At 47.6% G+C, this 27,696-nt stretch overlaps 1 protein-coding gene across 2 annotated transcripts; it reads left to right on the top strand.

The window, feature by feature from the left end:
• The first annotated feature begins 153 nt into the window (after nt 1–153).
• Nucleotides 154–27,696, top strand: ASB9 (ankyrin repeat and SOCS box containing 9). 2 transcript variants are annotated; one of them, XM_025437020.3, is made up of 7 exons: nt 154–593; nt 8,011–8,090; nt 16,542–16,649; nt 19,663–19,813; nt 21,493–21,627; nt 23,641–23,832; nt 27,477–27,696. In XM_025437020.3, the coding sequence occupies exons 1-7, from the start codon at nt 503–505 to the stop codon at nt 27,599–27,601; spliced, it is 882 nt and encodes a 293-aa protein (XP_025292805.1). In that variant the 5' UTR covers nt 154–502; the 3' UTR covers nt 27,602–27,696. The 2 variants fall into 2 exon arrangements, with proteins under 2 accessions (XP_025292805.1, XP_035567224.1); XM_035711331.2 differs by lacking the exon at nt 154–593 and adding an exon at nt 802–862.

Below are 27,696 nucleotides of genomic sequence, written 5' to 3'. Positions count from 1 at the left end.
CGTGGGTTCTGGGGCTTTCTCAACAATGAGGAGCCCCCAAAGAACAAGCAGATCCCCGCAGAGGCAACAACGTTGCAGCGGGGCGTGGTTTCCTCCCCCCACCCTGTTCCCTTTGCTCTCCAAAAGTTACAAACTGGCTTTCCTTCCTGATAAACCAAGGCTTCCTCACTGATTGGTCTCAGTTTGGGAAAGGACGTGACATCAGCAACTTTGCCGACTTGGGGCTGGGGGGCCCGCTGTGGGCTTTGGCCGACCTCCAGCCGGCTAGGTGGAGCGTGTGCGTGCGTGTGTGTGTGCGCGCGTGTGTGCCTGGGCGCGCGTCCGTCTGACCACAGGTAGTGCTCGGATTACCCTGCCCATTCTGTGCTCTGCTGTTCTCTACCGTCTGAGCAGGACGGTGCGGCCGAGGCTCCGGAATTCCCAGCAGCAGAAAGAACATGGAATTTGGACTTTCCTGAGCAATTGAAGTGGAACACGGAGGTTGCCCGGCTCCGGGGGCACCATGGACGGCAAGCCTCCGGGCGGGACCAGCAAGTCTCTGAGGCCGGGAGGCCCGCCCGACACCAGGCTCCTTTCCAACCCGTGGATGGGGGGTGAGTCCAGGGGCCGTGGGACCAGAGCGCGGGGAGGCTGGCTAGCGGGCTTCGAGAGGAGAGGGCGGGGTGGCTCCGGTGGCCCCGCTGGGGTGTGTCCCCGGCTTGTCAGCCAGACATCCTCCGCTCGGATCAGGGGGTACACCTCCTCTGCGGAGTCCTGGACACCATCCGAGGCCAAGTGGCACAGTTTATTCACCGGTAAAAACTTCAGCTCCGAAGAATGATCCTTTGTGGGCCAGATGGAGCCCGTATATCACATCGGAGGGGTAAAACTTCTAATAGGGTATTTTTACTGCCGAGACATTTATCAAAAGGTCTCAGGTATTTGGCATTTAGGCGGGGCTGGGTTTATAAGTGATGTCCCAACACTGAGCGCTGATCGATTCACTGTAAAAGGAGACTTTTTCTTTCTTTCTTTTTTTTTAAACTTCAGAGAAGCATCTTACAGGCGTAATTCTCACCGGTCGGGTGGTGTCTTTGCTAACTGTAGAGTCTCGTGCCTCTGGGCAACTGTCATTTTTTGGTGAGCATCCAGCAGGTGCCTGCTGACTGAAAGGACTGTAAAATGGGTCTGAGCATGAGGCTTCAGATTCATATTGTTAGCAAGGCTGCCCACGACACGGGTCTATCAAAGGGGCAGTATGCAGGGACCCAGCAGTCAGGTAGGACTCACTACTCTCCTGTGGCACAGCTGCTGAAAGGGAAAACAACAGAAGATACAAAATACCACATGCCTTCCCTCCGACTAACTGAGCAGACAGGACTGCTCATCCATTCATTCACTATCCAGTTTTGCTTCTAAAAGGAGCAGGGCACTCGACAGATAGGATCTGGATCCCCGAAGGCAGAACTGGATTAATCAGATTTTTTGAGCACAAGCTTGGAGTAGTAGAAAGCAGCGTGGCACCAAAAATTACTTTTAAAAAAATGAATGCGATAAATGTATCATTAAAGCAGCAAATTATATTTCCAAGTTCAAGTGGGAAAGAATCAGTAACCTGGATGAGTTCCACATGATTATTTTACACCTAAGTATTGTTTATTTTTATTTCCACTCGTGGGAGGGGGGCGGCCACTTTTCTCTGATTACGGTTTCTAAAGGTCCTAATCCAACTCCATGTGGGGCAGGATGGGTGAGTGGGGGTGGACAGGTGTCCATATGCTAAAGGGTATGGTGCTTCGAAACTGAACACATTGTCACAACTAGAATGCAGAGTCTTAGGGAATCTGCTGAGGACAAGTTTGGAGAGCTCGAACTCAATAACAGAGCTGCAAAGGCTCGGTGGAGTTAAGCCTTCATAAAGCAGGGAATTGGGAGCCATCGATGGTTCTGGAGTGGAGACCTGGCAGTAAGGAAGACTGTAAGTAAATGAATCTGGTGGCCATGTTCAGGATGGATTGTGGGATTACGGGAAATTCTTGCACGAATGCCCAGGTTCTCCAACTCTCTCATGTGTTGGTGTCACCCAGAGGGTTTGCTCACATGCAGATGGCTGGGCCCCACCCCCCAGAGCTTCTGATGCTCTTGTAGGCCTGGGTGGAGCCTGGGCATATGCATTCCTAATAGGCTCCCGAGTGATGCTGGTGGTGTTGTTTGGGGCTTTGAGAACCAGGCACTCACTATCTAAGCATGGGGCTTACATTTGGATCGAGCTTTGGAAATGACAGAGGAAGGGGAAACAAGGGTGACAGTTTCAAAGGAAAGAGCAATCAGGCTATGCTGCTTGATTAAATATCGGGACTAAAGGAGGGAAGGCAGCTGAAACTGTAAAGTTTTTAAGCTTAAATGAATGGCAGCCAAGGGGGTTGGGAAGCCGAGACCTCTGAGTGTTCTGCGGGGGCTGTGCTGAAATCCTGGGAAAGGAGAGCTTGTCTGATGGCCCAGAGCAGAGAGCCATGGATGGAGCCCCGGGCCAGGCCTGCAGCTGAGCATGCAAGACCGGTGAGTTAGAGAAGCAGAAAGAGATTTGGGTGTTGTCATTTCCCAGGAACTAAAGGATGAGAAGTTTCCAAAGAAGCAGAATCACACGGGCAGATGGCAGGACACCTCGGCTCTCCTGCCTCCTTGTCCTCTGCACCTGACTGGCCAAGTCCCCCTCACCTTCTGCACCCGGCCCAGCCGCTGCCACCACGAAGCCCTCCCAGACTCTCTGCCGCTCCCTTCCTGAGTGGGGTCCAGCTCCCACTGCTTTGCGTCAGCCCTGCCCCTCGGGCGCAGCCTCAGTTCTGGCCCAGTTGCATTTGTTTATGCTTCTAAAGTCCTGACCTTGGTGAGGTGTGGAATGTGGGCCCCTCCGGAGCGCTATTTCCGCAGGGCCATGCCGGGGCACAGCTCAGGTGAAGCGTATCCCCTGGCACAGGGCCAGGTCAGAGGTTAACCAGGGCCCAGGTGTGCTTCCTCTTGGGGAACGTGGCTGCTCCCTTTCTCACTTGCAGGTCTTTCTCCGCCTCCTCTGGACGAAGGGAGGAAAGGACGTGCAGATGGCAACCAGCTCTTCAGAGAGATTTGTTCAATGATTCAGTCCTCTGCCAGGAGCCCCCCCCGCCCCCCCAAAAAATGTCTTTTTCTTTCCCTGAAAATACCATGTTATGGGTTGAATTGTGCCTCCCCAAAAGATATGTGGGAGCCCCCACCCCCAGTACCTCAGAACGTGTCCTTGTTTGGAAATGGGGCTGTTGGAGGTGTCATCAGTTCAGGTGAGGTGATACTGGAGTCCGGCGGGCCCTAATTCAATGACTCGTGTCCTTAGAAGAGGGGAGACAGGGAGAAGGCCTTGTGGCAGCAGAGGCAGAGATTGGGGTGACACGTCTAACAAGCCAAAAAGCCCCAGCAGCGCTGGACGGCCACCACCTGAAGCTAGAAGAGGCAAAGAAGGAAGGATTCTTCCCTGGAGCCTCTGGAGAGAGCATGGCCCTGATGACGCTGTCGTGTCTGACTTCTCACCTTCAGAACAAGATGGCAAGGAATAGATAGTTGAGGCCCACTTGGTCATGGCGGCTCTAGGGAGCCCATTCGTACCTACTCATAGAGACTTTGGAAGAATACACGGAGGCAGAGACTAAACACCACCCAGAAGCCCCTGAGCAGGTGTTTGTAGAGAAATTGCTTTCCTCAGGAGATTGAGGCCACCCTGTAGACAGTGGGCTCCCATCGAAGACAGGTGCAAGCAGGCATGGAAGGGCCGCAGTCCCCCACTCTCATGGATTTTTAGATCCCAGGGTGAGGGTTTCTGTGGGGACACCTGCCTGCTCAGACAGAAGGGGTGATCTCTGAGGTCCCCGTGGAGAAAGCAGCCTGAGAGTGAGCCAGACAGAGAGCGAGAAAGAAGACGCTGGGCGTTGGGACTGGAGAGAGAATGACAGTGAGCAGGTCTGACTGGCCCACCAGCTGCCTCAGTGGGCCTTTCTGTTTCCGGTTTCTGACCACGAGCCTCTGTCTCTGTTCCTCCTCTTTTTGTTTGTCCTGGAACCCAACCAGGGTGCATCGGATTTGTAAACACAGCGCCCAGATCGTGGGCAGTGTTGGCGCCCAGCGCCGGGCCTCCCTTACCACATCCCAGAGGCCGAAGGCAGCCGCCCCCGCCGCCTCGGGCCCACTCAGCCTCCCTCTCTGCCCCTTGACCTCGCAAAATGTTTCTCAGGATGGAGATAGATCTATGCCACTGCCTCAGAGCTTCGTTAGTAGCTCTTTTATATATATATATATAGTAGCTCTTTTCAGAATGTACCAATTAGCGCCTTTAAAATCCCTTCTGAAATAATGGAATTAAAAAAAAATCATTCCAGAATGCAATAAAAGTGAAATAAATGACAGCCTTCCTAATGCACTGCAGGGTTGGATGGAGACTCGATCTAAAAGAAAGGTAGGTTGAATGGCACTAATTGGAGGCCTGGTGGGGCGGGTTAGGAGAGCTGCACTAGGGCATCCGTGGCGTTGCCGGAGACCCCAGTGGGCATCTCTTTTCTGGCAGTAAAACCAGTAGGCCCCGGCTGGGCGAGTGCAGGGGAAATCCTTAGCACATACTCAGGGCCTGGACAGTGTCTTGTGTGCAGATAATGGTCCTGAAGTTTCAAAGTCGGTGGTGGGGTCAGTGGAAGAGGGGATGGTGACCTCGAGTCACCTCTCCACCCCGTCCCCTACTGTGAGCATTTCCGTGTTCCGGAGGCAGCAGGTCCCCTTTGCCCTGTGTGCTCTCTTAGCAGGAAGGCAGGCAGAGCCGCTTCTGGGCTTAATTGCACATGTCGTCTGTAGCTCATTGCCTGCTTGGGTGTGGGCTCTGGACAACCCTGGAGAAACCTCTCCCTGACTTTCCCAGGCAGGAGCACACGAGATGTAGGTCTCATCCATCTCTTCAGTGCTTTCAAGAGCTAAAGAGAGTGTATGGACTAGTCCACGTGGCAAATTACGGCGTTTACTAAACCGTGTGTATGTCTAGGTACATCTCTCCATGCTCTCACTGCTAGACAAATGTTAACCTATCCCCTGTCACGATTTTAAGTTCTTACATAATCACTCAGTTGTTCAGACACCTGCTGAGGCTGACGTCCTTGTATAAATTTGAGATGAATTTTGGCTTTGCAAGGCCCCAAGTGTTTATCCTGGCCAGGAGTGATAGACAGCCTGTGACAGGCTTACCAAACTCTGGTCTGAAATGCCTTTAATTTAGAAAGGGAAGTCTCATACACTGCTGATGGGGATATAAAGTGGCAAGGCCATTTTGGAAGATAGTTTGGAAGTTCCACAGAAGGCTAAACATTGGGTTACTGTGTCCTATAGTGATTCCACTCCAAGGTGTGAAACCAAGAGAGCTGAAGGTGGTCAGACAGAGATTTGCACATGGATGTTCATAGCAACATTGTTAATCACAGCCAAGAAGTAAAAACAACCCAGGCGTCTATCAGCTGACCAATGAGTAAAAAAAAAATGTGATCTGTCTATACAGTGGGTATTATTTGGCCACCGAAAAGAATGAGGTACTGATATGTCCTGTAACGTTGGATGAACCTTGAACCATTACACCAGGTGGAAGAAGCCAGTCCCAAAGGACCCCATCCTGTATGATTCCATTTCTATGAAATGTTCAGTAGAGCAGTGGTGGCCAGGTGTCGAGGGCAGTGAAACTGGGGAGTGACCGCTAATGGACAAGGGGTTGCTTTTGGGGAGGACGAAAGTGTCCTGAAGTTGACTATAGTAGTAATGGCTGCACTACTCTGTGAATCTACTGAGAACCAATGAATTGTACACTTTAGGTGGGCGAACTGTATGGTGTGTGGATTATAACTCAATAAAGGTGTTAGATAGGTAGATGTACAGGGTCAGTCCCCCACCACGTGTACGTGGACAACACCCCGTGCTTCTCGGTGAGAGACTGTGTCTGCTTTGTACAGACTACGTGCTAGAGCAGGGGTACAAAACCTTAGGTAGCCTTTTTTATTCCTCTTAGAGGAGCGCACAATGCTTCATTGTAAATGGAAGGAGTAATGGTTTCAAGACAAATGAATAGAAAGTCAAGCTCATTTTTGTCTATAGTTGATAATATAATTGCATCAGTTTTATGAAATCTGAACAGAATTACAATTTAGGTCCCCAATTATCTGCCCGGACTGTTTAGGTTGTCAACTCTAATTATCCGAGCTCGCTTTAAGAAAGGTTGGGGAGTGTGCCAGCTATATTTCTTAGCAGCTGAACACTTGGGAGAAAAAACGGATTAATCATTACACACATGGTGATCCATTAGGGTACATTTGCAAGTTTCTTTAAAAGCGACTTTCGGAACCTTTCTCAATTTTTGGCTCATCCTTCCCACTCAAGATTTTGTGCGGATTGTATTTTGCATTAGCACCTGCAGTGCGGAATTAGTTGTCCTTTCAATTCTAGTTTAGAGAGACACCTTCCCTTAGCTGCAGTCTGGAATGTAGGCTCCAAGCCCCAGAACCAGCAATATTTTTCTTAAGAGCATCAGGAACCTCAGAGAATACTGGGAGGACATGAAGTTTCTATCGAGCATAAGGTTTCGGAGGTCGGAAAAGCCATTTCACTTAAGGTATTCTTAATGACCCTAGAAGGAAAGCATTGGATGGACAGTGCGCCCTTAGGCTCATTCAGCTTCCTCTTACCTATAAATGCTTTGTGGATCCATCTGGAAGGATGGTAATTTGCTCCTTGGGACAGATTTTCCAGGGCACTGATAGTTCCAGATAGGCAGACCTCCGCCAACATGTGTCAAGTACAAAGTGTTCTAGTCTCCAGCTTTGCAGTTGGTAAGGCACTAGGAACTGCCCTGGCTCCCCAGGTCCCATTAGCTTTTAGGAGACACCAGTTCCTTTGCAGGCATGACTGGAACCAGAACATTCTGCTGTGTTTGTGTGTTTACCAAGCACGCAGAGGGGGAACAGAAGCAAGCTTGGAGGAACCTCCTCACCTTCTGACTTCCTGTTTGTTCCGGAAATCAGACACGGGTTGTGATGAGGAAAATTCAAGTCTCTGCCTCGTTCAGATTACCTCCACATTCAATTAGAGAGAGGAACACATTTAATGTGTTGGGATAGGGGTTTACAGGCTTCCTTCCTAAGAGTGTGTGTTCTTTCCATATGGTTGTAGAATAAATTTGCTGTTTGAAATAGCAGGGATTATGGGGGTGTCATCAAGACTCTGCTTAATGGCAGGGCAGGATAATGATAGTAGCTAATAGGTATTGAGCTATGGGTAAGTTTATTGCTGTCCTCACATTATAGGGAAGGAAACTGAGGCTCGGAGCCTGTCCAGGGACCCACAGCTCAGAAGAAGCCAAGCAGGTCTGAATTCAGAGCTCTCTTAACCACATTGGCATGCTGCCTTTCGGGGTACATAATGTCCCAGTTACAGGGTCAGACTGAGCTCCATGTTGTGCTTGATATTGGGACAGGAGGTAGTCCATAAATAGATACAGTTCTGTTTAGATCTGATTTCAAACCTAATGGTGTATGTAATTCTGCGATCACTTCTCTTAGTTTATGGCGCTGTTTGCTGAGATACCAGAGTTCATATTTCATGCAGGAAGCTAGACTGGCAAGCACAGCTTGCAGGCTGATGCTGATAATTAGTGATGCTCTCACTTAACTCAGTGGACCATTTGCCTTGGAAACCAGTGTGTAAATGGAAGTTCAGTAGTCCGTCATCCTGATCTACCTCTCTTGTCCTCAGTTTGGATACTGGCTGTAGTTCTTTTTTTAGCTATCTAGACATTTCAAATAAAACGTGTCCTCGGAGCGTCAATAGAGGGGAGAAATGCTGATGGGCTAATGGGACTTCTGGTGAATTGACTCCAATGTCTCCATCCAGGAAGACCCACTGGGCTCTTACTGACCAGCAAGGGTGCACCTTGGGTCTATGGTGCGTTAGCAGGTTGTAACCCGTTCCTCCCTTTCCATGTAGATATTGTGTCCGATTGGTCTCCGGTGCATGAAGCTGCCATCCATGGGCGTCTGCTTTCCTTAAGGAACCTCATTGGCCAGGTATGTGGCTTTGGGGGAAAGAAAAAGACATATTAAGCATATCCTATTGCTCACCACACCGAGAAAAAAATCAGAGTCTGATTAAGATATAAATTTTCTCTTCAGCAAAATGAGGTGAATCCTGTCCTACTTAACCATTTCTTTTTTTATCTGGAGGCTGGCATAAATACTAGAATTTAGGACAGTTCTATGCACATCGTAGGCACTGTTAGTACCTACTAGGTGAATAACAGGCAGATTTGTGCATTCAGACTGCCTTCACTTTAATCGATGGGCTGTGTTTTTGAAAATAATCGTGTGAGTAGTTTTTCTCAGGGACACGTGACAATGTCTGGAGACATTTTTGGTTGTCACGACTGGGAGCAAGGGCTGGGGGGGCGGTGCTACTGGCATCGAGTAGGCAGAGACCAAGGGCCTCTCCAAGCATCCTACATTCGTTGCTCAGGACAGCCCTCTACATCAGAAAACTATCTAGCCCCAAATGCCAGTAGCATGGAGGTTGAAAACTCCTAATGTCAAATAAATGCTTAAAAATGTGTTTTTATTGATTTTATTTATTTATTTATTCATGGAGACACAGAGAGAGGCACAGACACAGGCAGAGGGAGAAGCAGGCTCCCTGCGGGGAGTCTGATGTGGGACTCGATCCCAGGACCCCAGGATCACGTTCTGAGCCAAAGGCAGATGCTCAACCACTGAGCCACCCAGGTGCCCTGAAAATGTGTTTGTAGTCATATCATTTAAGAGGCATTTTCAGTTTTATGGAAGCCTCTAGTTGATTGTGGCTCTGCTCAGTTGGATATTCATTTCTCTGCTCCTCTAGTGTAATTTCAAGTCCACATTAATTTGAGTTTTGCTAGTTTGAAATTAATGGGAACTTCAGTGAAGATATTTTTTAAAAAGGAGTTGAAATCACCATTCAGGATTCTGATAAAGCTTTTGTTCAGAATGTTCTGTTTTCTAAAAAGGCTATAGGTCTTTTGGTGGGAGCTCTCAGCCCTTCCCATAACTATGGACCCTTTGGCAGTGTGGCAAAGTCCATGGACCCCTTCTTGGACTAGTGTTTTCAATGCACAAAACACAATACTGAGAAGACCTATCAAATTAGTAAAAGAACAAATGTGACATGATGATATCAACTGTATTAAATAAGAAGATTTTGTGATGATGCCAGTAACTATCATATTTTCTAAGTAGGTTGAGTGCAGATTTTGAGATATTTTAGATGTCTCCAGTGATCGTAATACAACGTAAGTGTCTGTGAGTCCTCTCAGTCATAGTCCTATATACTGCTATTACCGCTGTGGTTTGTTGTCTGGATTCATAATGGAAGGACATCATACACTTTAGGTAGTTATTGGTGAAAATAAATGTTTTAAAATAAAGAAAATTCCAATTTCGTGGACCTATCTAGACTCGGAAATGCTCCTGTAAGATAACAACTTCTAAAGACAAATTTCAGACTACCCTAAGCCACTATCTTAAGCTGTTTATGGTAGCAGAAGCCTATTATAAATAGAAATATAGATAGTAACACATAACTCTAGCCAAAAGCAGTTAAGCTGCTTCTCAGATAAAATGAAACATTTACCTTATTTTGATAGGTTGAAAAATGATCACTGTAGCTTTTATATATCACTTATTAAATTGGACCGATATTCATTTATCTTCAGTATTTGTATGTTTACCACACATCGGATGGAGCCATTTCTTTATCTGAGCTCTATCACTTTATTTGAGCAACTTCTCTTCTTGGAACCTCAGTTTTGGCTTTCATAAAATGAGCATTTCAATAACTACCCGTATCAGATCTTGCTGGGTAACAAACCACCCCAGACCCAGTGGCATAATGCAATAAACATTGATTTCTGGCCTACGAGTCTTTGGGTCAGCCAGCCTAGGCTGGGCTTGTCTGCAGGCCATGGGTTGGGTGCAGCTCTGCCACCTGTCTCCCATTCCTCTTGGAGCCGTGGTTACCTGAGGAATTTTATTCTCATGGCAAAAGGCTGGAGCATGGCAGGGCAAGCCCAGCCATGCAGGGGTATTTCCAGCCTATTTATGTCACATCCACCAACATCCCATTGGCCAAAGCAAGCTGGATGACCAAGTCTGAAGTCAAGGATGAAGGAAGTACATTTTATCAACTATGAGGTGATGGCAAAGATGTGAATATATTACACTGCTATAGGAGAGTAAAGAATTAAGACCAAAAATTCAGTCTGTTAGGCTACCTTATATGGGTTTGTGAGGATTAACTATAAATCACCTGTTCCGGTTACCATCATCACACATGGTATTTATTCTCTGATTGCGATCTAATAACACTTTGGATAATCAAAACATAATGACAAACATGGTTGCTAAACCAAACATATTTTAGGAAGGAAAATAAGACCAAACATTCAAATGTCTGTAAAACAAAGAGAAAAGAGAAAAGAAAGAGGAAAGAAAGTCTTATTTGGCCCAAGAAGGGAGAAGTTGAATATATGATGACTATTCTTCACCATGGCTTCGCATTGAAATAATCTGGGATGCTTTAAAAAATAACAATGCCTGGGCCTCACTCCAGATATTCTGATTTAAACTAGGGCAGTCTTCATGCATTGAAGTTTTTTTTCTTTTTTTTCATATTTTATTTATTTATTTGAGAGAGAGTAGGGGGAGGGGCAAAGGGAGAGGGAAAAGAAGAGACAACCTCAAGCAGATTCCCTGCTGAGCCCAACTTGGGCACTTGATCCCATGACCCTGAGACCATGACCTGAGCCACAGTCAAGAGCTAGATGCTTAACCAACTGAGCCACCCAGGTGCCCCCTGCATTGGTAGTTTTTTAAAAGCTCCTGTAGAACCACTAGGTTCAAGGATTCTTTTCTTATAAAAAAAAAACAAACAAAAGCATTATGACTGTAGGAGAGAGAGAAAGGCCTTTGGACATGAAAGAAATAGGTAAGTTGAATTTCATTAAAATTAAGAACTTCAACAAAAGGCAATATTTGGAAAGCAAGGAGGCAAGCCACAGACGAGAAAATATTTGCTACGTGTATATATATATATATCCATCCATTTATCCATCCAATGACGGCTCATATTCCTTGTCTAAAATCAATACAGAAAATGCAGGCACCCCAACAGAAAAATGAGCAAGAGACTTGGACTGGCACTTCATAAAAAAGGATATCCAAATATTCAGCAAATGTATCAAACTATGCCAATTAGTGATCGGGGTAATTCAGATTACAAGTAAGATATTGTATTACCAGCTCCTCCCACTAGAAGGGGTAAATTTGAAAAGACAGATAATACCAAGCTTCTTTACCTGTGTAGTGAGAACATGTATATTTTCTTTATGATAATTCCTTGAGATTTACACTTAGGATTTATGGACTTTTCTTTATTGCATTTCAATCAAAATTTATTTAAAAAAACAGTAGCAGTTTGTTGGATCAGCAGAAAGCAAGTAAGGTACGGCTTGACCATGTGGTGTGACCTTAATTTGGTGGTTCTCAGTCTGGACTGCACGTTAGAATAGCCTTGAGATGTCTGGGTTAAGGTGAGGCTTTAAAAATACTGATGCCTGGGGACGCCTGGGTGGCTCAGTCAGTTAAGCATCTGCCTTTGGCTCAGGTCATGATCCCAGAGTCCTGGGATCGAGCCCTGCCATCGGCTCAGCTGGGAGTCTGCTTCTCCCTCTACCCCCTCATCCTGCTCCTTCTGTCTCTCTCTCTTTCTCAAATAAATAAATAAAATCTTTAAAAGAAAATACTGATGCCTGACTTCAGCCTCCTTTGATTATATGGTAAGTGCTCTGGGATGCAGCCTGGGTATCAGGACTTTCAAAGCTCCCCGTTCCACGGCCCAGTGGAGACTGAGAGCCTTAGCAATAAGGCCTGGCTGCAAGCAGGTGGTGAAGACTGGCTTTTCTGTCCCTCGGATACAACTCTTTTTTTAAATAATTTTAAAAAATATTTTATTTATTCATGAGAGAGAGAGAGAGGCAGAGACACAGGCAGAGGGAGAAGCAGGCTCCATGCAGGGATCCTGATGCAGAACTCGATCCCGGGACTCCAGGATCACATCCCGAGCTGAAGGCGGTGCTAAACCACTGAGCCACCCGGGCACCCCTCTTGATGTTGCCCCCTGCAATCCTTAAAGGGCTAAGTTACTACTGAGTGGAAACGAGGAAAGATCCCAGTGTTCTGAAACATCAGATCTTTCGGATGTGGCAGCTAACTCAAGGCTAAGTGGTAAAGAATACGAAGAAATCTCAGATCATGACTGCCTGGAAATTACAGAGGGCTAAGCATGCATCATTTCATGGTCCTCGTAACAACCTTATAGGGTGGGTACAGTTGTCCCCATTTTACACGCGAGGAAACTGAGGCTCGGGGGGATAAGTAACTGGCTCAAGGTCACACTGCTTTTTGGGTGCTCCCTGCTGAGCATTTGAACTTGGGAATCAGTCTGCTCCCCTCCCTCTGAGGTCTCCCTCCTAGGTATGAGACAAGATAGTGGTGCCATTCAGAGGATTCGGGCTGGCCAGACAAGGAACCCTTTTCAGGGAGAGTTTGGTTGTTGGCAGAGGCTGAGTTTACGTTGTTAGTTGGGTCTCCCGGTGGTTATGTCTTAGCAGGGACCTAGAAACGTGTACCGGGGTAGAGATTGAGTTTTGAAAGCCGTATACTATTATATAGAGAGTATTGAGAGAAGAAAAACGGATTTGAGGGCAAATCCTTGAAATGCCAGTGTTAGGAGATGTCAGGGGGGAAAGGACAGTTAGTGAGAGAGACAGAAAAAGGACGAGAGGAGGTGAGGTAGAGGTTGTTCAGGGAGAGCTTGGTTTCAGCCAGAGGAGGGGTTTCATGAGGTTGGGATGGATACATAGCAAATTCAGAGGTGGAAAGGGGGAGGACAGAGCAACATATATTGAATTCCACAAGGAGGGAGTCTCTGGTGATCTTTAAAAAGCAGTTTCAGTGGGATCGTGTTGGTAGATGAGAGAAGGGCGAGAAGTAGAGATTATGGGGGAGTATTTTTTTAAAAAGGGGGGAGAGGGAGCCAAGGGGAGAAGAGCATCGGATGGAAGTTTGGTAGAGGGTCAGGAACAAGGATGGGAAGACTTCAAAATGCAAGAAGAAAGTGTGGCCGAGAGGAGAGAGCTGGGGGGACACCTCTGAGGAGGTGGCCGAAGGCAAATGACGAGGTGGCGGAGGGCTGGGCTGAGGTCACGGGCTGTCGGGGCAGGCTTGGAGAAGGGAGCAGTGGAAGGATCGAAGACTAGACACGCAGAGGTTTCAGGGGTGGCAGGAGAGGAATGTGAGAAGTTCTCACATCAAGTGGCTTTGATCTCCTGGCTACAGTAGAAGGGGCAGTGTGTTTGATGAATGCGAGAAGACAGGTGTCCATGACCATCTTCCGCCCAGGGTGTAGACAATGATGTGTCCCTTGTGACAGGACAAAGGAAGAAGCCCGACCTTGGAGTCTTCGAGTTGGTTCAGGCGGCGTGCACATAGGACTTGAGGCTGGGACAGAAAGCTGCCGGGTACAGGGCACTGTGTCGTTGTGGCTGCCCTGACATTGTCCAGCCCCGTGGCCCCATCAAAAAGCGTGTCTGATCACAGGCTGACCTGAGGGACAATCGATGATAGAAAAATTAGAGATAAGGCATTTAACCTTTTTTTTTTGTTTGTTTTTTAAGAAACCTGAGAACCCACTGCGGACTGGACCCTGTGTGAAGTAATGGGCTAAAAAGCACCTTACGATATTCTTTGATTCAGATTTGTCGATAATTCAGACAAATTGCCACAGTTCCTTTAAAGTGGCACTGTGGCTCAATGAGGAACTGTACATGCAGTCCTAAATTTGCAGAGTGAACCTTAATGGAAAGGAACCTCTTTGTAATGTGCTTATGTAAGGTGGGGTGAAAACTTCTTGTATTGTGACTGATTTCTTTGGCATTTTCACTTACCTGGGTTTATGTATAAGCACCCAAATGATTGCTTAGAAATGGCAGTGGGAAAGTAAGAAAAAGAAAGAAAGAGAGAGAGAAAGTGAGAAAGAAAGAGAGAGAAAGAGAGAAGGAAAGAAAGAAAGAAAGAAAGAAAGAAAGAAAGAAAGAAAGAAAGAAAGAAAGAAAGAAAGGGAAGGAAGGGGGATCCCTGGGTGGCGCAGCGGTTTAGCACCTGCCTTTGGCCCAGGGCGCAATCCTGGAGACCCGGGATCGAATCCCACGTCAGGCTCCCGGTGCATGGAGCCTGCTTCTCCCTCTGCCTGTGTCTCTGCCTCTCTCTCTCTCTCTCTCTCTCTCTCTGTGACTATCAAAAAAAAAAAAAAAAAGAAAGAAAGGGAAGGAAGGAAGGGCAGGATGCCTGGGTGGCTCAGTTAAGCCTCTGCCTTTGGCTCAGGTTATGATCCTGGGGTCCTGGGATCGAGCCCCTCATTGGGCTCCCTACTCAGCAAGGAGTCCGCTTCTCCTTCTCCCTCTGCTGCTCCCCCTGCTTGTGCTCCCTCTCTCAAATAAATAAATGAAATCTTTAAAAAGAAAGAAAGAAAGAAATGGCATTGGTGACTAGAGGAGTACATTTATAATAATGGAACACCTAATACATAATTCCTTTAAAGGACAGTCTTCTTTCATCCCATAGTCTGTTGCACAGGGGGATATGGATTTCTTGTGTACTCTAGCAGTGTGAATGGAAGAGATTGGACAAAGATAGAGCATTGAGAGGGGGGCAGAAGTGCATCTGAGAACAAATCTTAGAGGGGATACCTCCAATTACATAATACAATTATAATGACAATAATAAAATAACAGTTCTTCTTGAGTTGGGGGTCAGTAAGCATTTATTCAGTGCTCATTGGGTACAGATGGGATGCTGGGTTACAGGTGGGAAGATTTAGTCGTTTCCCTCCCTGTGAACAGCAGGGCCGGGGGGCAAAATACCATAGTGGATGTTGGAATTTCTCATTTACAATTGGATTATTTCGAGTCTCCCAGAACCCCTCATCAAGCCAACCCAACGAAAGGCTCTGGATTCAGTATACTGAATCCTGTTGACTCCAGAGTCTGTCCAGAATTATTGGACCTCTCAAAATCGATGAGGTCACCCATCACAGTAAAAACCGACAGGACAGGATGATCAGGATGCTGATAGACTCATAGATGTCTGTACAAGTGGAAGAATGTGTGTTAGGAATGATGCTGTGGGAGGTAATTTATTGGAATGATTTTAGGCAGATTTGAACTGTTATGGGAAGAAAAGGTACAGTGTATTACCAAGTCATTAAACTAATCGTGTTCTTAACTAATGTGTCCCAAGAAAAAGAACTTTATTGTACCCAGTTTCCTCCTGTTAAGGGTAACTATTCCACGACTGGGGGTGTGTGTGTCTATGGAGTCTCTCCTGGAGTTCTTTTGATGTTTTGCTTGGATTGGGCTCATAATCATCTTAAGAGCACATTTTCCAAGGGGTTGATGAACCCCAGGGCCTTCAGAGAAGTTTCTTGGTTCTTTGGATCTTGAGTACCTAGAGTGAGAACCTAATTGCCCCTCTGCCTTGGAACTTCCTGCTGTCTGTCTGTGGGGGTTCACCTCATGCTTTGGCCCTGCATTCGTCATCTCTTGCTGTGTAACAAATTCCCCCCAACCTCAGCAGCTTAATGTAATAGACCTGTATTAGCTCACAGTGTCTGTGGGTCAGGAATCTAGACACAATTTACGTGGGTCAGGGACTCATAAGAGTCTGCAGTCAAGGTGAGGGCTCGAGACGTAGACATTTTAAGGCTTGACTAGAGATGGACACGAGTTGTAACTCACATGCCTTTTGGCAAGATTCAGTTCCTCCTGGGTGGCAGTTGGCTGGAGACTGTTCTCCGTTCCTTGTCTTGGACCTTCTCAACAAAAAGCTAGCAAGTGGGAGGACAGGAGCAAGTGAGAACAAGAGAAAAGTCTAGAATGTGTATCCCTAAGAGTCAAATTGCTGGGTCATAGGGATGCATCTCGTCAACTCTAATAGGAGACTGTGCAACTGTTTCCCTGTATATCATATTATACTTCCACCAGCAGCATGAAAGTTCCTTTTTTTAAAAGATTTTATTCATTTTGACAGAGAGACTGAGAGAGAAAAAGTGCACAGCAGGGGCAGAAGCAGGGGGAGAGGGAGAAGTAGGCTCCCTGCTGAGCAGGAAGCCCAACGGGGGGGCTTGATCCCAGGACCCTGGGCTCATGGCCCAAGCCGAAGGCAGACGCTTAACTGACTGAGCCACCCAGGCACCCCGAGAGTTCCTTTTTGTTTGTTTGTTTGTTTTAATGTCATTAGGAACACCTTACCCTACTCTCCGACTGTGAGCCAGGTTAACTTTAAAAGCATGGTCATAGCACTGGATCTGTGGCTGAAAACCCACCCTATGAAACTATTGCTTTGTACCCCTTACTCTGCTCATTTCCTCTCCTCCAGGGATGGCCTGTGAACCTCGTCACAGCAGATCGTGTGTCTCCCCTTCATGAAGCCTGTCTGGGAGGCCATCCCTCTTGTGCAAACATTTTATTGAAGCATGGGGCTCAGGTAAGTGCAGCTCACATAAATGTCTTAGAAACCGTGAATGACAAATGACAGTTCCTATCCCTTTTGAATGATTTCCAGCGTTTTTGACTAGTCCGATTTGAAGGTTGAAGAGAGGTGTTTTTCCAAAGTATTATGTCCATCAAGCTTCTTTGCTTTAGGGATAGACGAAGTACTGAATTTTTAGCTAAAAAGTAGTGGTGGTTTGAGTCTGCATCATTTTCTTGAGCAGTCACTACTAATAAATAACTGTTAGATTTCGCCTTCATTCCTATGGCTGGAAGGTAATGAAATATTATGGAAAATATGGAATATTTGGCTCCAGAGGACCTGAATAATGGTCCCAAACCATGTCTACCATTTTCTAATATTGAAAACTGGAATAAGTTACCGAGGCTCTGAGCTTTTGAGTCCGTATCTGAGAAGAGGGAGAAAATGACAGTGAAGCTGTGTAAGCTTGCTGTGGTTTTGTGAGGATTGAGGGAAGTGAGGTATTTGATTTTTACTTAGAGAATGAGAATGAGGATGGCATAATGAGATCCCTTCCCTAGGATCTCAGTAGGTCCCTACCGGAAAGTGGGGACCAGTAAGTCTTCAATTCACTACGTCCCCTCAAGGTCAAAAGTGACAGACAAGTCTGATTAGAAAATTACATATGTGGGTTTCTCATGTTCTCTCAACCTGTATTTCCTGAGCATTTGTTACGTGCCTAACCCTGGATGAAGATCCTTAGGAACTTATAAATTAGATGAGGACCCAGCCGGATAAATAGGCGAATTAACAAATATCACACTCGTCACATTAATAGATAAAACCTGAAATCTCGGTGGCCTGGTACAACACAAGCATATTTCTTACTGAACTGAAACTCCAGTGGGGGTGTTCCTGGTTGGGTGGCTCTTTCCTGGGGGTGATTCAGGCACACAGGTTCCTTTCATCCTGTCACCCCACCATCTTCAACAAGTGACTTCCACATATGCTACTAGTAGTCACCTCCACTCCAGGAGTTTGGAAGGAGAAAAGATGTGGAGGGTTGTGCACAGAGGACTTTTAAGGGCCTATCTTGGCCGTGACGTATGTCACTTTTGGCCCCACATCCCATGAGCCAGAACTTGTCTCATGGCCTGGGAAGCTGGGGAGTGTAGTCTGGCTGTGTGCCCCGGAGAGCGAGCGGAAGTAGCTTTGTCGGATGCACATCTCTGCCACAGCGGGCAGTTACCAAACATTGTTTCTTCCTGTTCTATTTGGCTGTGTAACAAGCCACCACAACTGAATGACTTAAGACAACAGCCATTTACTTATCTCACAGTTCCTGTGCCAGCCAGATAGGTCTGACCTGGCCTGGTTCGGCTGACCTCAGCCGGGCTTACTTAGGCCTTGAAGGTTAGCTGACAGGTTGGCTGGGGAGGGCCGCTTCGCAATGACCTTGGCTGGGATGGCTGGGGTGACAAAATCTCTGTGTGGTCTCTCATCCTTTCACAGGCAGCCTGGCCTGGTTCCCATGGTAGCAGGGATGCCTAGAGCATCAAAAAGAAGGCAAGCTCTCATTTGCCATCGTCCCACTGGGCAAAGCAAGTCCCATGGGTGAGCCCAGGTTCAAGGATTAGAAAAGTAGTCTCCATCTCTTGATGGCAGGAATTGCATTGCTACATGGCAAAGGGATATGCAGACAGTGCGGAGAATGTGTGGCCATTTTTGCAAACCACCACCGTGTGGCAAGAGTGAGTGCTGTGATGGGGGAGAGGAAGTCTGAAGAGGCTTCCTAGGAGGAATGATGTCTAAGTTGAAACTCAAAGGATCTATTGGAATCAGCCAGTTGACTGGTGGGTTGGGGCAAGTTGTGTGCTTCCCGCCCACTGGGAAGGGCAGTTGTAAAGGCCTGGAAGTGAAACTGAGCAATTTAAAAAAAATAAATTTCAAATCGCTCCTTATGGCAGCAGAGTGGGTAAGAGGGGCCAGCACACAAACAGCCTTGTTGTCCTTGCCAGGAAAATGGGCTTTGTCCTGAGAGCAGTAGTAGAGAGCCATCGGTGAGTGCATCATCGGGTTTATATAGGGTTTGAGAAAACCCACTCCACGTGTGGAAACAGGACCAGGACTCAGGGGAGGCCTAAGGGCACCTAGGATGCCAGCTCTGGAGAGCCACTGCCTCTCAGGGTTGTTGAGCACTTGCGTGGGCCTGGAAGGGAGGGTCTCCTTAAACTTTGCACCCGGGACATCTTCTGTGCCTCACTAGTCCTGGCCTTCCTTGGAAATGGTTTGTAAGAAGGCTCTTCTCGTCTGCAGTATAGTTTCTCTTAACAGTGTAGAAAAGTTGCATTTGGCTTTGTTCTTCCCTATTTGGTTATAGCCCAGACACTGTGAAGTCAGATGTGAACTGCAAGTTTCTGTCGGGTTTCCCACGTTAGGAAAGATGGCCCCAAAGACTGTAGTTTTCTGGCCCTGAAGGACGGTAGCCAGTCTTGTATCTGTTAGCAAATTTATTTCAGCATTAATTGACTGACTATATAAATTCCCCTTTGAGCCAGCCTTACCATCTTCCTGGTTCTCTCCCTAATGAACGAATTGAAGGAAATCTTTGGCACGTATTCACCCTATATTTCTGTGAAAGTCATGTTTTAAAATAAAAAAAAAAGTAACGTTAATAATACGTTCCTCTCACTACTGTAAAGGACACTGGACTGGTGTGGGACAGGTCTAGGGTGGAACATTTAAAACAAGGAGAGGAGTTTGTAAGCTATATAGGATCATCCCAACTGGCTTCAGAATTCCTGTTCCTGGGGGCGTGGAAGTGATAGAACATTCGGCAACATGTTCGGTGCCTCAGCTCATTCGGTTTTTCACAACCTTGTGGAATTTGGTTGTTGTTGTTTTTGGAATTTGCTATTTTTGTCGTCATGTTATAGCCGTGGAATGGGAGGCTCAGGGAAGTCAAATAACAGCTTGACAGGAGTGGAGGCTAGATTTGAACCCGGGCCCCCACCACCTGCCTTCAGCCTGGCGCTCTTCTTTCCAGGTGGATGGCGTTACCACCGACTGGCACACCCCTTTGTTCAATGCGTGCGTCAGCGGCAGCCAGGACTGTGTGAATTTGCTTCTGCAGCATGGGGCCAGCCCCCACGCCGTGAGTGACCTGGCATCGCCCATCCACGAAGCTGCTAAGAGAGGTAAATCTATGGAGAATTTACGTTTTCCGCCTCTCCTTCCGCAGACATCTTACTGTTGCAAGGACGAAGCAAGTGGAGGGGTGGTTTTGAGGGACCTTTTCTCAGTGTGAGGTCCTGGGACCAGAAGCATCCGCCTGGCCTGGCGTGCAATTGCAGACTCTTGGCCCCCACGCCAGACACACAGAATCAGCAACTCCGGGGTGGGGCCCGGCCATGCGTGTTTTGTTTAGCAAGCATCTAGGTGATTCCGATGCACAGAAAGTTTGGGAACCACCCTTTCGGAGCATCTGGAAAGTTGTTCACTGCTGTAGTTCTGGAACGGGGTCTGGCACATAGTAGAACTATCCATGCATATTTGTGGAATATACTGTTGAACCCATGACCCCGTATAAATCCAATTATTTTGTAAAACACCCTCTACTCTTCTGTTTTCGGGCCTTAAAGAATATTGTCTCGGGGCCACCTAGGTTTTTTAAGTGAAACACACTTTGGATTTTTGGAAAATAAGGTGCCATATACGGCTGGGGGTAATTCTCCACGCCTGACTCTGTCGAGGTATACCTGACAAAGTTGTATTTCTTTCGGGTGTACTAACATGATGACTTGATAGACACCCACATTATGAAGCAGTTGTCACAATGAAATTAACGAAAACACAGTTACCATTTTTACGTGTGGGGAGAACACTTAAGATGTATCCTCTTAGCAAATTTCAAGTATACAGTATTGGTATTATTGCATAATGTTGGACATGAGATCCCCAGCACTTACTCAGCTTGGGGTAATTCTTTTTTTTAAGATTTTATTTATTTATGAGAGAGAATGAGAGAGAGAGAGGCAGAGACACAAGCAGAGGGAGCAGCAGGCTCCACGCAGGGAGCCCGATGTGGGACTCGATCCCAGGACCCCAGGATCACGCCCTGAGCCAAAGGCAGACGCTCAAACGCTGAGCCATCCAGGCGGCCCTGGGGTAATTCTTTTTCATAAAGTCACAGCTTTCCCGATATTCTTAACTCGGACACAAAAAATACAATGGCAAGTTTTGCTTCTCCCCAGCGTCCATTGCCGCCGTCATCCCCATCCTGACCGCACGCTGCCAGTAGGGTCTTACCTCCCCGGTGGCTTTCACAGAATGGCTCCCCAGTCCTATTTGACCGAATCCATCCGTAGGATCACAATCTCCCAAAGCATTGACGTTTCTTCTTCAAGAGATGCGTCAACTCAGCATCTTCCCCAGATGCGTGGAACTCAAATGATTTTATGCAAAGAGGAAGGCAGAGGAGCGATGTTTGAGGTGTGGCATTGTAGCCCGAGCAAGAGCTTTGGTTCAGCTTTGAGCAAACCTGGGTTGCCAGACGGGGCCCCCGCCAGTCGGGTTTGGCAGCTGCTTGTCACCTCTCCTGTGGCCGCGGTGGCCTGCCTGGAGCTCCGAGGCTGCCTCTCGCCTCCTGCAGGGCCTCCCCCTCCACGTCCCCTCGCCTGGGCCGCCTCGTCCCCCCCCCCCCCCCCCCCCCGGTCTCTGTGTCTGGCATGGTGCAGCTGACAGTCAGCCCTGGGCTGGAGGAAGTAGCTTCGGGTCCGGGGTCCGAGCGAGTGGAGGCGCACAGCCCACAGGGAGGGCCGGGTTTCCGGGCCGACAGACGGGGCTGAAGCTGTCTTTGCTCTGTCTTGGGCTGCAGGCCACGTGGGGTGCCTGGAGACCCTGGCCGCGCACGGGGGCGATGTGGACTACAACATCAGCCACCTGGGCACACCGCTGTACCAGGCTTGTGAAAACCAGCAGGTAGCCTGTGCCAAGAAGCTGCTGGAATCAGGTAAAACTAAAAGCACACGACCAAAGGAAAGGAAAGGAAAGGAAAGGAAAAAGGCAAAAGGAAAGGAAAGGAAAAAGGCAAAAGGAAAAGAAAGGAAGGGAAAGGAAAGGAAATGAAAAAGGAAAGGAGTTTATTTTTTATGTATTCTTAAAATATATTTATTTTTATTTATTTTTAAACATTTTATTCATTCATTCATTCATTCATTCATGAGAGACACAGAGAGAGAGAGAGAGGCAGAGACATAGGCAGAGGGAGAAGCAGGCTCCCCGCGGGGAGCCCAATGCGGGACTTGATCCCCGGAGTCCAGGATCACGCCCTGAGCCAAAGGCAGCCGCTCAGCCCCTGAGCCAGCCAGGCGTCCCTAAACATATTTTAAAGCTGTTTGCATCCTGGGGAGGGGGCGGGGGTGGGGCACGCAGAGTGTGGGCCAAGGAGGCGAACAGGATAGGGGTTCACAGTGACTGGGTCCCCGTGGGGAAATGTCTTATGCTGTTTGCACTTTCGTTCTTTCACGTGTGATGAGGATAATGATGCCAATCGGATCTGCTCCCAGGGTGGTCCTCGGTGATTCTCTGCCCCCCTCCCTTCCCTGTCGCCTCCCCCCGCTGCGGCAGGTCACGCTCTTAGCCCTGGAGGACTGGCAGGGCTGCTGGAGCACGGCTGCTGGAGCACGGCTGCGCCTCCCCCCAGGGCCTTCCTTGCCAGTTTGCCTTGATTTGCAGATTCCACCTGCCTCATTTTTAGCTCATTGGAAATGTTGTTTTTCTCCAGAAGGCCTGTGGAGCGTCCTTTTTTTTCCCCCACCCCCTGCTGTTGTCCAGACCCTCCTTCAACCTCCGATGTCCGTTTTGTCACCCCTGTAATTACCTGAGTCCTGCTTATTCTTTACAGCTCCAGTAACCCTTCCCTTGAATGCTTCTGTGGTTCTTGTTGCCTTCCACTCATGTGGCAGCCATAGCCGGGCATTAGGAGCTTCATGCTCCTTCTCTCTCTCTCCCACCATTCCTCCCTCTCCCCCGATGCTCTATGTAGATTTAAGCTTTTAGGAAAGGGCAGGGTTTTGCATCCCTCACAAAACCAAGAACAGTACCAGAACAACCCAGTTACAATTTGTCGAGTGGACGCAGGTTTCCATTTTACTAGGGGGACAGCAGCTGAGACAGAGCCACATGTCCCCACATGTCCCAGTGGGAGCCAGCATCCGGTCTGGGTAGGGATTTGTAGAGTGTCAGGATGGAACTGGCTTGGGACGGTCCTAGAAATCCACCTTACTCCCGAAGAGGAGGACTGTGCCATCTTCCCCGTGACCTTGGAATTGGCCGCCCTCACCTAGGAGATGCCCTCTTTGCAGTTTAGATTACACAGTCCCGGGTCCCAGGTTTTATAGCAGTGGCTCGGCGTGTGAGTGTGGCTGCGTGGTGTGATAGATGAGATTTCACTGTATGAAAGTGAAAAGCCTCACTCGCAGCTTGTATAGCTAATACGTACACACTACAATGATGCACGTGCGGCTTGCATGCCTCCAGCATTTTTCTCATATGTAGCATACCTATGGCTAGCACTCAAAGGCAAATTTTTTTTTATTAAAGATTTTATTTATTTGAGAGAAAGCGAGAGAGCGCATGAGCCAGTTGGGGGGTGGGGAGCGGCAGAGGCAGAGGAAGAAGCAGGCTCCCCCTGAGCAGGGAGCCTGATGCAGGGCTCCATCCCGGGACCCGGGGACCACGACCTGAGCTGAAGGCAGCTGCCCAACCGACTGAGCCACCCAGGCATCCCCAAAGGTGACCTCGTATGCTGCATAGCTCATGTTATACCTTTAGTCACATTGTCAAATGGCACTTTCCCCGTATTATTAAATGGAATCAAGTCGTGTCCCATTGTTTTCCAGGATTGCCGTGCCCACTATAGAAGTCCCTTTGTGAAGGAATTTGAGGCATAGTGCTTGGAGAAGGGGGACGCTTGGGCTCAGCTTCTTGGCTGACTGTGTTATTCTTGTGACTGACTGTTTAGGTGCAAGCGTGAACCAGGGCCGGGGTCTGGATTCCCCTCTGCACGTGGTGGCCAGGGCATCCAGCAGGGAGTTGGCACTCCTGCTCATGGACTTTGGAGCAGACACCCAGGCCAAGAATGCTGAAGGCAAACGTCCCTTGGAGTTGGTGCCTCCCGAGAGCCCTTTGACCCAGCTTTTCTTGCAGAGAGAAGGTGCTTCTTCTTTGCCCGAACCTAAGCCCTAATCCATAGCTCTTATGGGCTGTAGCAAGAGGCAGGTACTTACCAAGTTCTGACTTCCAATACTATGTGAAAAATTGTTCTCGGCTGTCATCAAACGTGGAGAGCTGAGATTATTGAGTATTCAACAAGGTATGGTACTGGTTATGTGGAAAAGAACCATCTGTTGTGTGGAATGTAGGAGACCGGGTGTTTTGGAGGATCTAATATTCATATATGAGGTAGGCCACCTTTGAAAGGATTAACATAGTATTGACAAATTTTGATATTAAAGTTATCTAAAACATGCTATGGGATGATGCAATAGAATCCTCTTTGGGGTTGTTCAGTGCCCCTGGGACGCCTTACTGCACTATGGACGGGCCACACTACTGAGAAGTGGGTTTCTGGGGGGCAAAAATGCTACTCATTAAGTGCTATAAGCTACTCCTTTCAGGATTTATAGCAGTCTGAAGGCATTTGTTATTGCAAGTCTGTCAACACCTAAGTCCACACCTCCGCAAATAAGAACCAGTCCTTCTGACCCAAACAACTAAACATTGTCATTGAGTGCTGTGCAGGGGGGTAGGGCCGTGAGGTCGGGGGTGGGCTGGGGTGGGGAACAAAGACCCCGCAGATGGTATTCATAATTGTCCCTGGAAATGGAGAGCAGCCAGTTCAGGACCTGCTTTTTTTTTTTTTTTTACTAGAATGTGGACTTTGTTAAGTTTTCGAGGTTGTGAGACTTTGAAGCAGGCTTCCCTACCAGAGGGTTCTGATGGCAGGTTGTCTGGTTATCGCCAGCCTGCATGCTGAGAATTAGGCCTAGCTCTGTGCAGAATTGTAAAGCAGCCACAGAATCACTTCATCCTCCCACTCCAACTGCTCAGGGTACTTGCAGCCAAAGCCCTGCCTTAGGGGCCCCCCAACAAGGCCTGTCCCCTTTGAGCAGCGTCAGGCATAAGGAACAGTTCAATAGAAACCCCTTTAGGTTAAGCAATGGGATAGTCACCACTTTAGGTTAAGCAGTGGGATAGTCACTGCATTTTGATGATTTGTTTTTAAAAAAATCTATCTATATAGGGCCTATTTCTCCAACAGGACAGATGGCACAATGCTTGGGGCCCATGATGTGATTAGGAGCGCACAAAGATGTTTTCATTTCTTTTAAGATCCAAAGGAAGAAAGGGATAAACTTCAACCTGGATTATGTTTGTCTGTATACCGACACAGTCATAAAATACAACTTTTTAAAATTGGGAATGAGATCCACAAAAGCAACAGCGTCTCCTGGCTTTCTAAAGTCACAAAGTCATGTGTACGCACACACTCACATGCGCACACGTACATGCATATACGTGCGCATGTGCGTAAGTGTACCCACACATATATAATCCCTCATCCCCTGCCTCAGTAAATAATCCCCTTGGATTTTCAGATTGCCTCCACTGACTCTTCCCTTCCACTCGATTTCCAAAGGCCATTCGTTGGCACCTACATTGCCCTTGATTCCTTTAACTCCCATTTTGGTGACAGTGTGGTCAGTGATCCCACTGGTTTATAAAATGTCATTTGCCACTGGAGAGAATCACTGCTGCTTTGGCCTCCATGCGTCATTTTTGGGGTTTTGGTGAGGTCGCCTCTCAGCAGTCTGGAAGGCCACAGGAAATGAGGCCAGGCAAGTGCAGGGAGCCAGACCTGCAGATTTAACACAGCAAATTCTGTCTCTGGATGTCCCTGCAGAGGAGTTCAGGATTACCACCCCACCGGCCTTGGAAAGCATGTAAAGCAGTGTTTACTCATGGCACACAATGAAAACTGAAAATGACTCTCAGCCCAGCATGACAGGAGCCACCCTTGAAAGCACTTTGGCTTTAAAACATCCTAAGTGTTGCTGGGGGCGGGGGCCTGGGGGGGAAGAAATCGAGACCAAAGCAATATGCCAATTCATAGATTAAAAAAATTAGCTGGTTTTATTACTGAGTAAAGGGAACTGCTTGAACACTTGCAGGTGCCAGTAAGTGGCTGCAGAGCTGTAGTGGGTTTCCGGCTCTATTTATATGGGATTAAGGCTACAATTGTGCATCATCCCACTTCGAGGAAATGGCAGATATTCAATCCGTATCAGTAGTTGCGCTGCTTACGCTGTCGTCCTGCTTTTCTGCATTGCCCAGCGTTTATCATTACCTCCCACGGTTGTCCCTGACAGTGTATCTAGTGCACATGTCCTTCAACTTCCCCAGTGAGATGAAATTTAGTTTAGTTTCCCACCCTGTAGTTTTGGCAGTTTGTCCATCTGTGTGCCTTGGGTACACTGGGAAGCAGCTCGTCAGTATATGCCTTGAGTCCAACTGACCGTATCTGGAAGGTGCCCTAAATCCCAACGGGGGCCTTTTGAATGTGCTGTCAGGTCCCCATTGACAAGACTGCATTTTGTGTCTTTGATGGTGGAGGTATCTCTTTCCACCTGTCCTTTGTGCCTTTACCCGAGAGCTAGGCAACCCACCCCACCCCGCAGCTTGTAGGAAAGCCGAGGCCATACTGTATCCTTTTGCTTGTTTTCTCAACTTTGGCTCCACAATAAGATGACCTGGGGCACAAGCCTTTAAAAACTCTTGTGCACACCCCCTCCCAACATTAACTGAAGCCACAGCTCTGGGGTGGGACCCAACAGCGTGCGGTCTAAAGCTCCCCCTGATAGGTGATTCTGAAATGCAGCCCGGATTGCAGGGCCACTGCTCTATGGGATTCTTGATGGTATATAGCTTTGCTTGTGTGTGTGTGTGTGTGTGTGTGTGTGTGTGTGTGTGTAATAACCAAGAGAGAATTCCATTTACAGTTTGGTACAGGCGGTCAGGGGTGGATAGGAAGTCCTGTCTCATCCTTCTACTCTCTAATGGGGTTTCTCAGCCTTAGCACCGTCAACAGGATGTCTAGTGGCCTCCCTGGCCTCTACCCACTAGATGCTAGTAGCCCCTCCCTCCAAGTTGTGACAAACAGAAGTGTCCCCCGACTTTGCCATGTGTCTCCTCCTTTTCCCCTCCACCCAACCCCCTGTTGAGACCCACCATCCTAAACTGTAAAGTCTTGGCTGGTTACTTTTCACCTGTGAGTTGAAGCATTGGGTTAGCCCTGCGTGCAGAATAAAAAACAAATATGACTTAATAAGATAACATACCCTTAGGCTTCACTGATAGCTCATTATATTTGAATATCTTAAAATTGCTAAATTATAAACACGCATCTAGAAATGCCTTTTTTTTGGAAATACCTTATTTTTTAAGGTAAAATACAAGAAAGCTGTGAAACATGAATTTTATTTGCATCATTGGGAATTTTGTGTGGCTTCATAATTCCAAAATTAGCTGCCTTCAGCCTCCATTAGTGAGGCTGAGCTTTGATTTTTTTTTTCTTCCCGGCTGTTCTAAATCAAAACCTAACAAGCTCATTTCAATTAAATACCAGCGAAGAGAGAACGTGGCCTAAAAATGCCTCCTTAGAAACCCAGAACATGGTCTTAAGCAGAACCACGTTATTTCCCTAGGACAGTGTTACAGCTCGTCTGCTTTAGAAGGAGAGGAGAAGTAGCCTTAGATCAGTGACACCAACATGTGGCTTGTCTTGCATTCTTTCTCCAGGGCCACCTTCTCTGCTGCAGCTCTGTCGCCTTAGAATCCGCAAGTGCTTTGGGACCCAGCAGCATCATAAGATCAACGGACTGGTCCTCCCAGAGGAGCTGAAACGGTTTCTCCTGCACATGTAAATGTGCCAAGGGGATGGAGGCACACACGACCCACAAATATTGTGGAGTGTCGTGGCCATTGGCATTTTAAAATAAACTCACGTTTATAAAGCTTG

This window comes from Canis lupus, chromosome X (genome assembly GCF_003254725.2).
Source record: "Canis lupus dingo isolate Sandy chromosome X, ASM325472v2, whole genome shotgun sequence".
Taxonomy (NCBI): domain Eukaryota; kingdom Metazoa; phylum Chordata; class Mammalia; order Carnivora; family Canidae; genus Canis; species Canis lupus.
The sequence above is the reverse complement of the archived record's forward strand: the minus strand, read 5'-3'. Positions and strand labels throughout refer to the sequence as shown.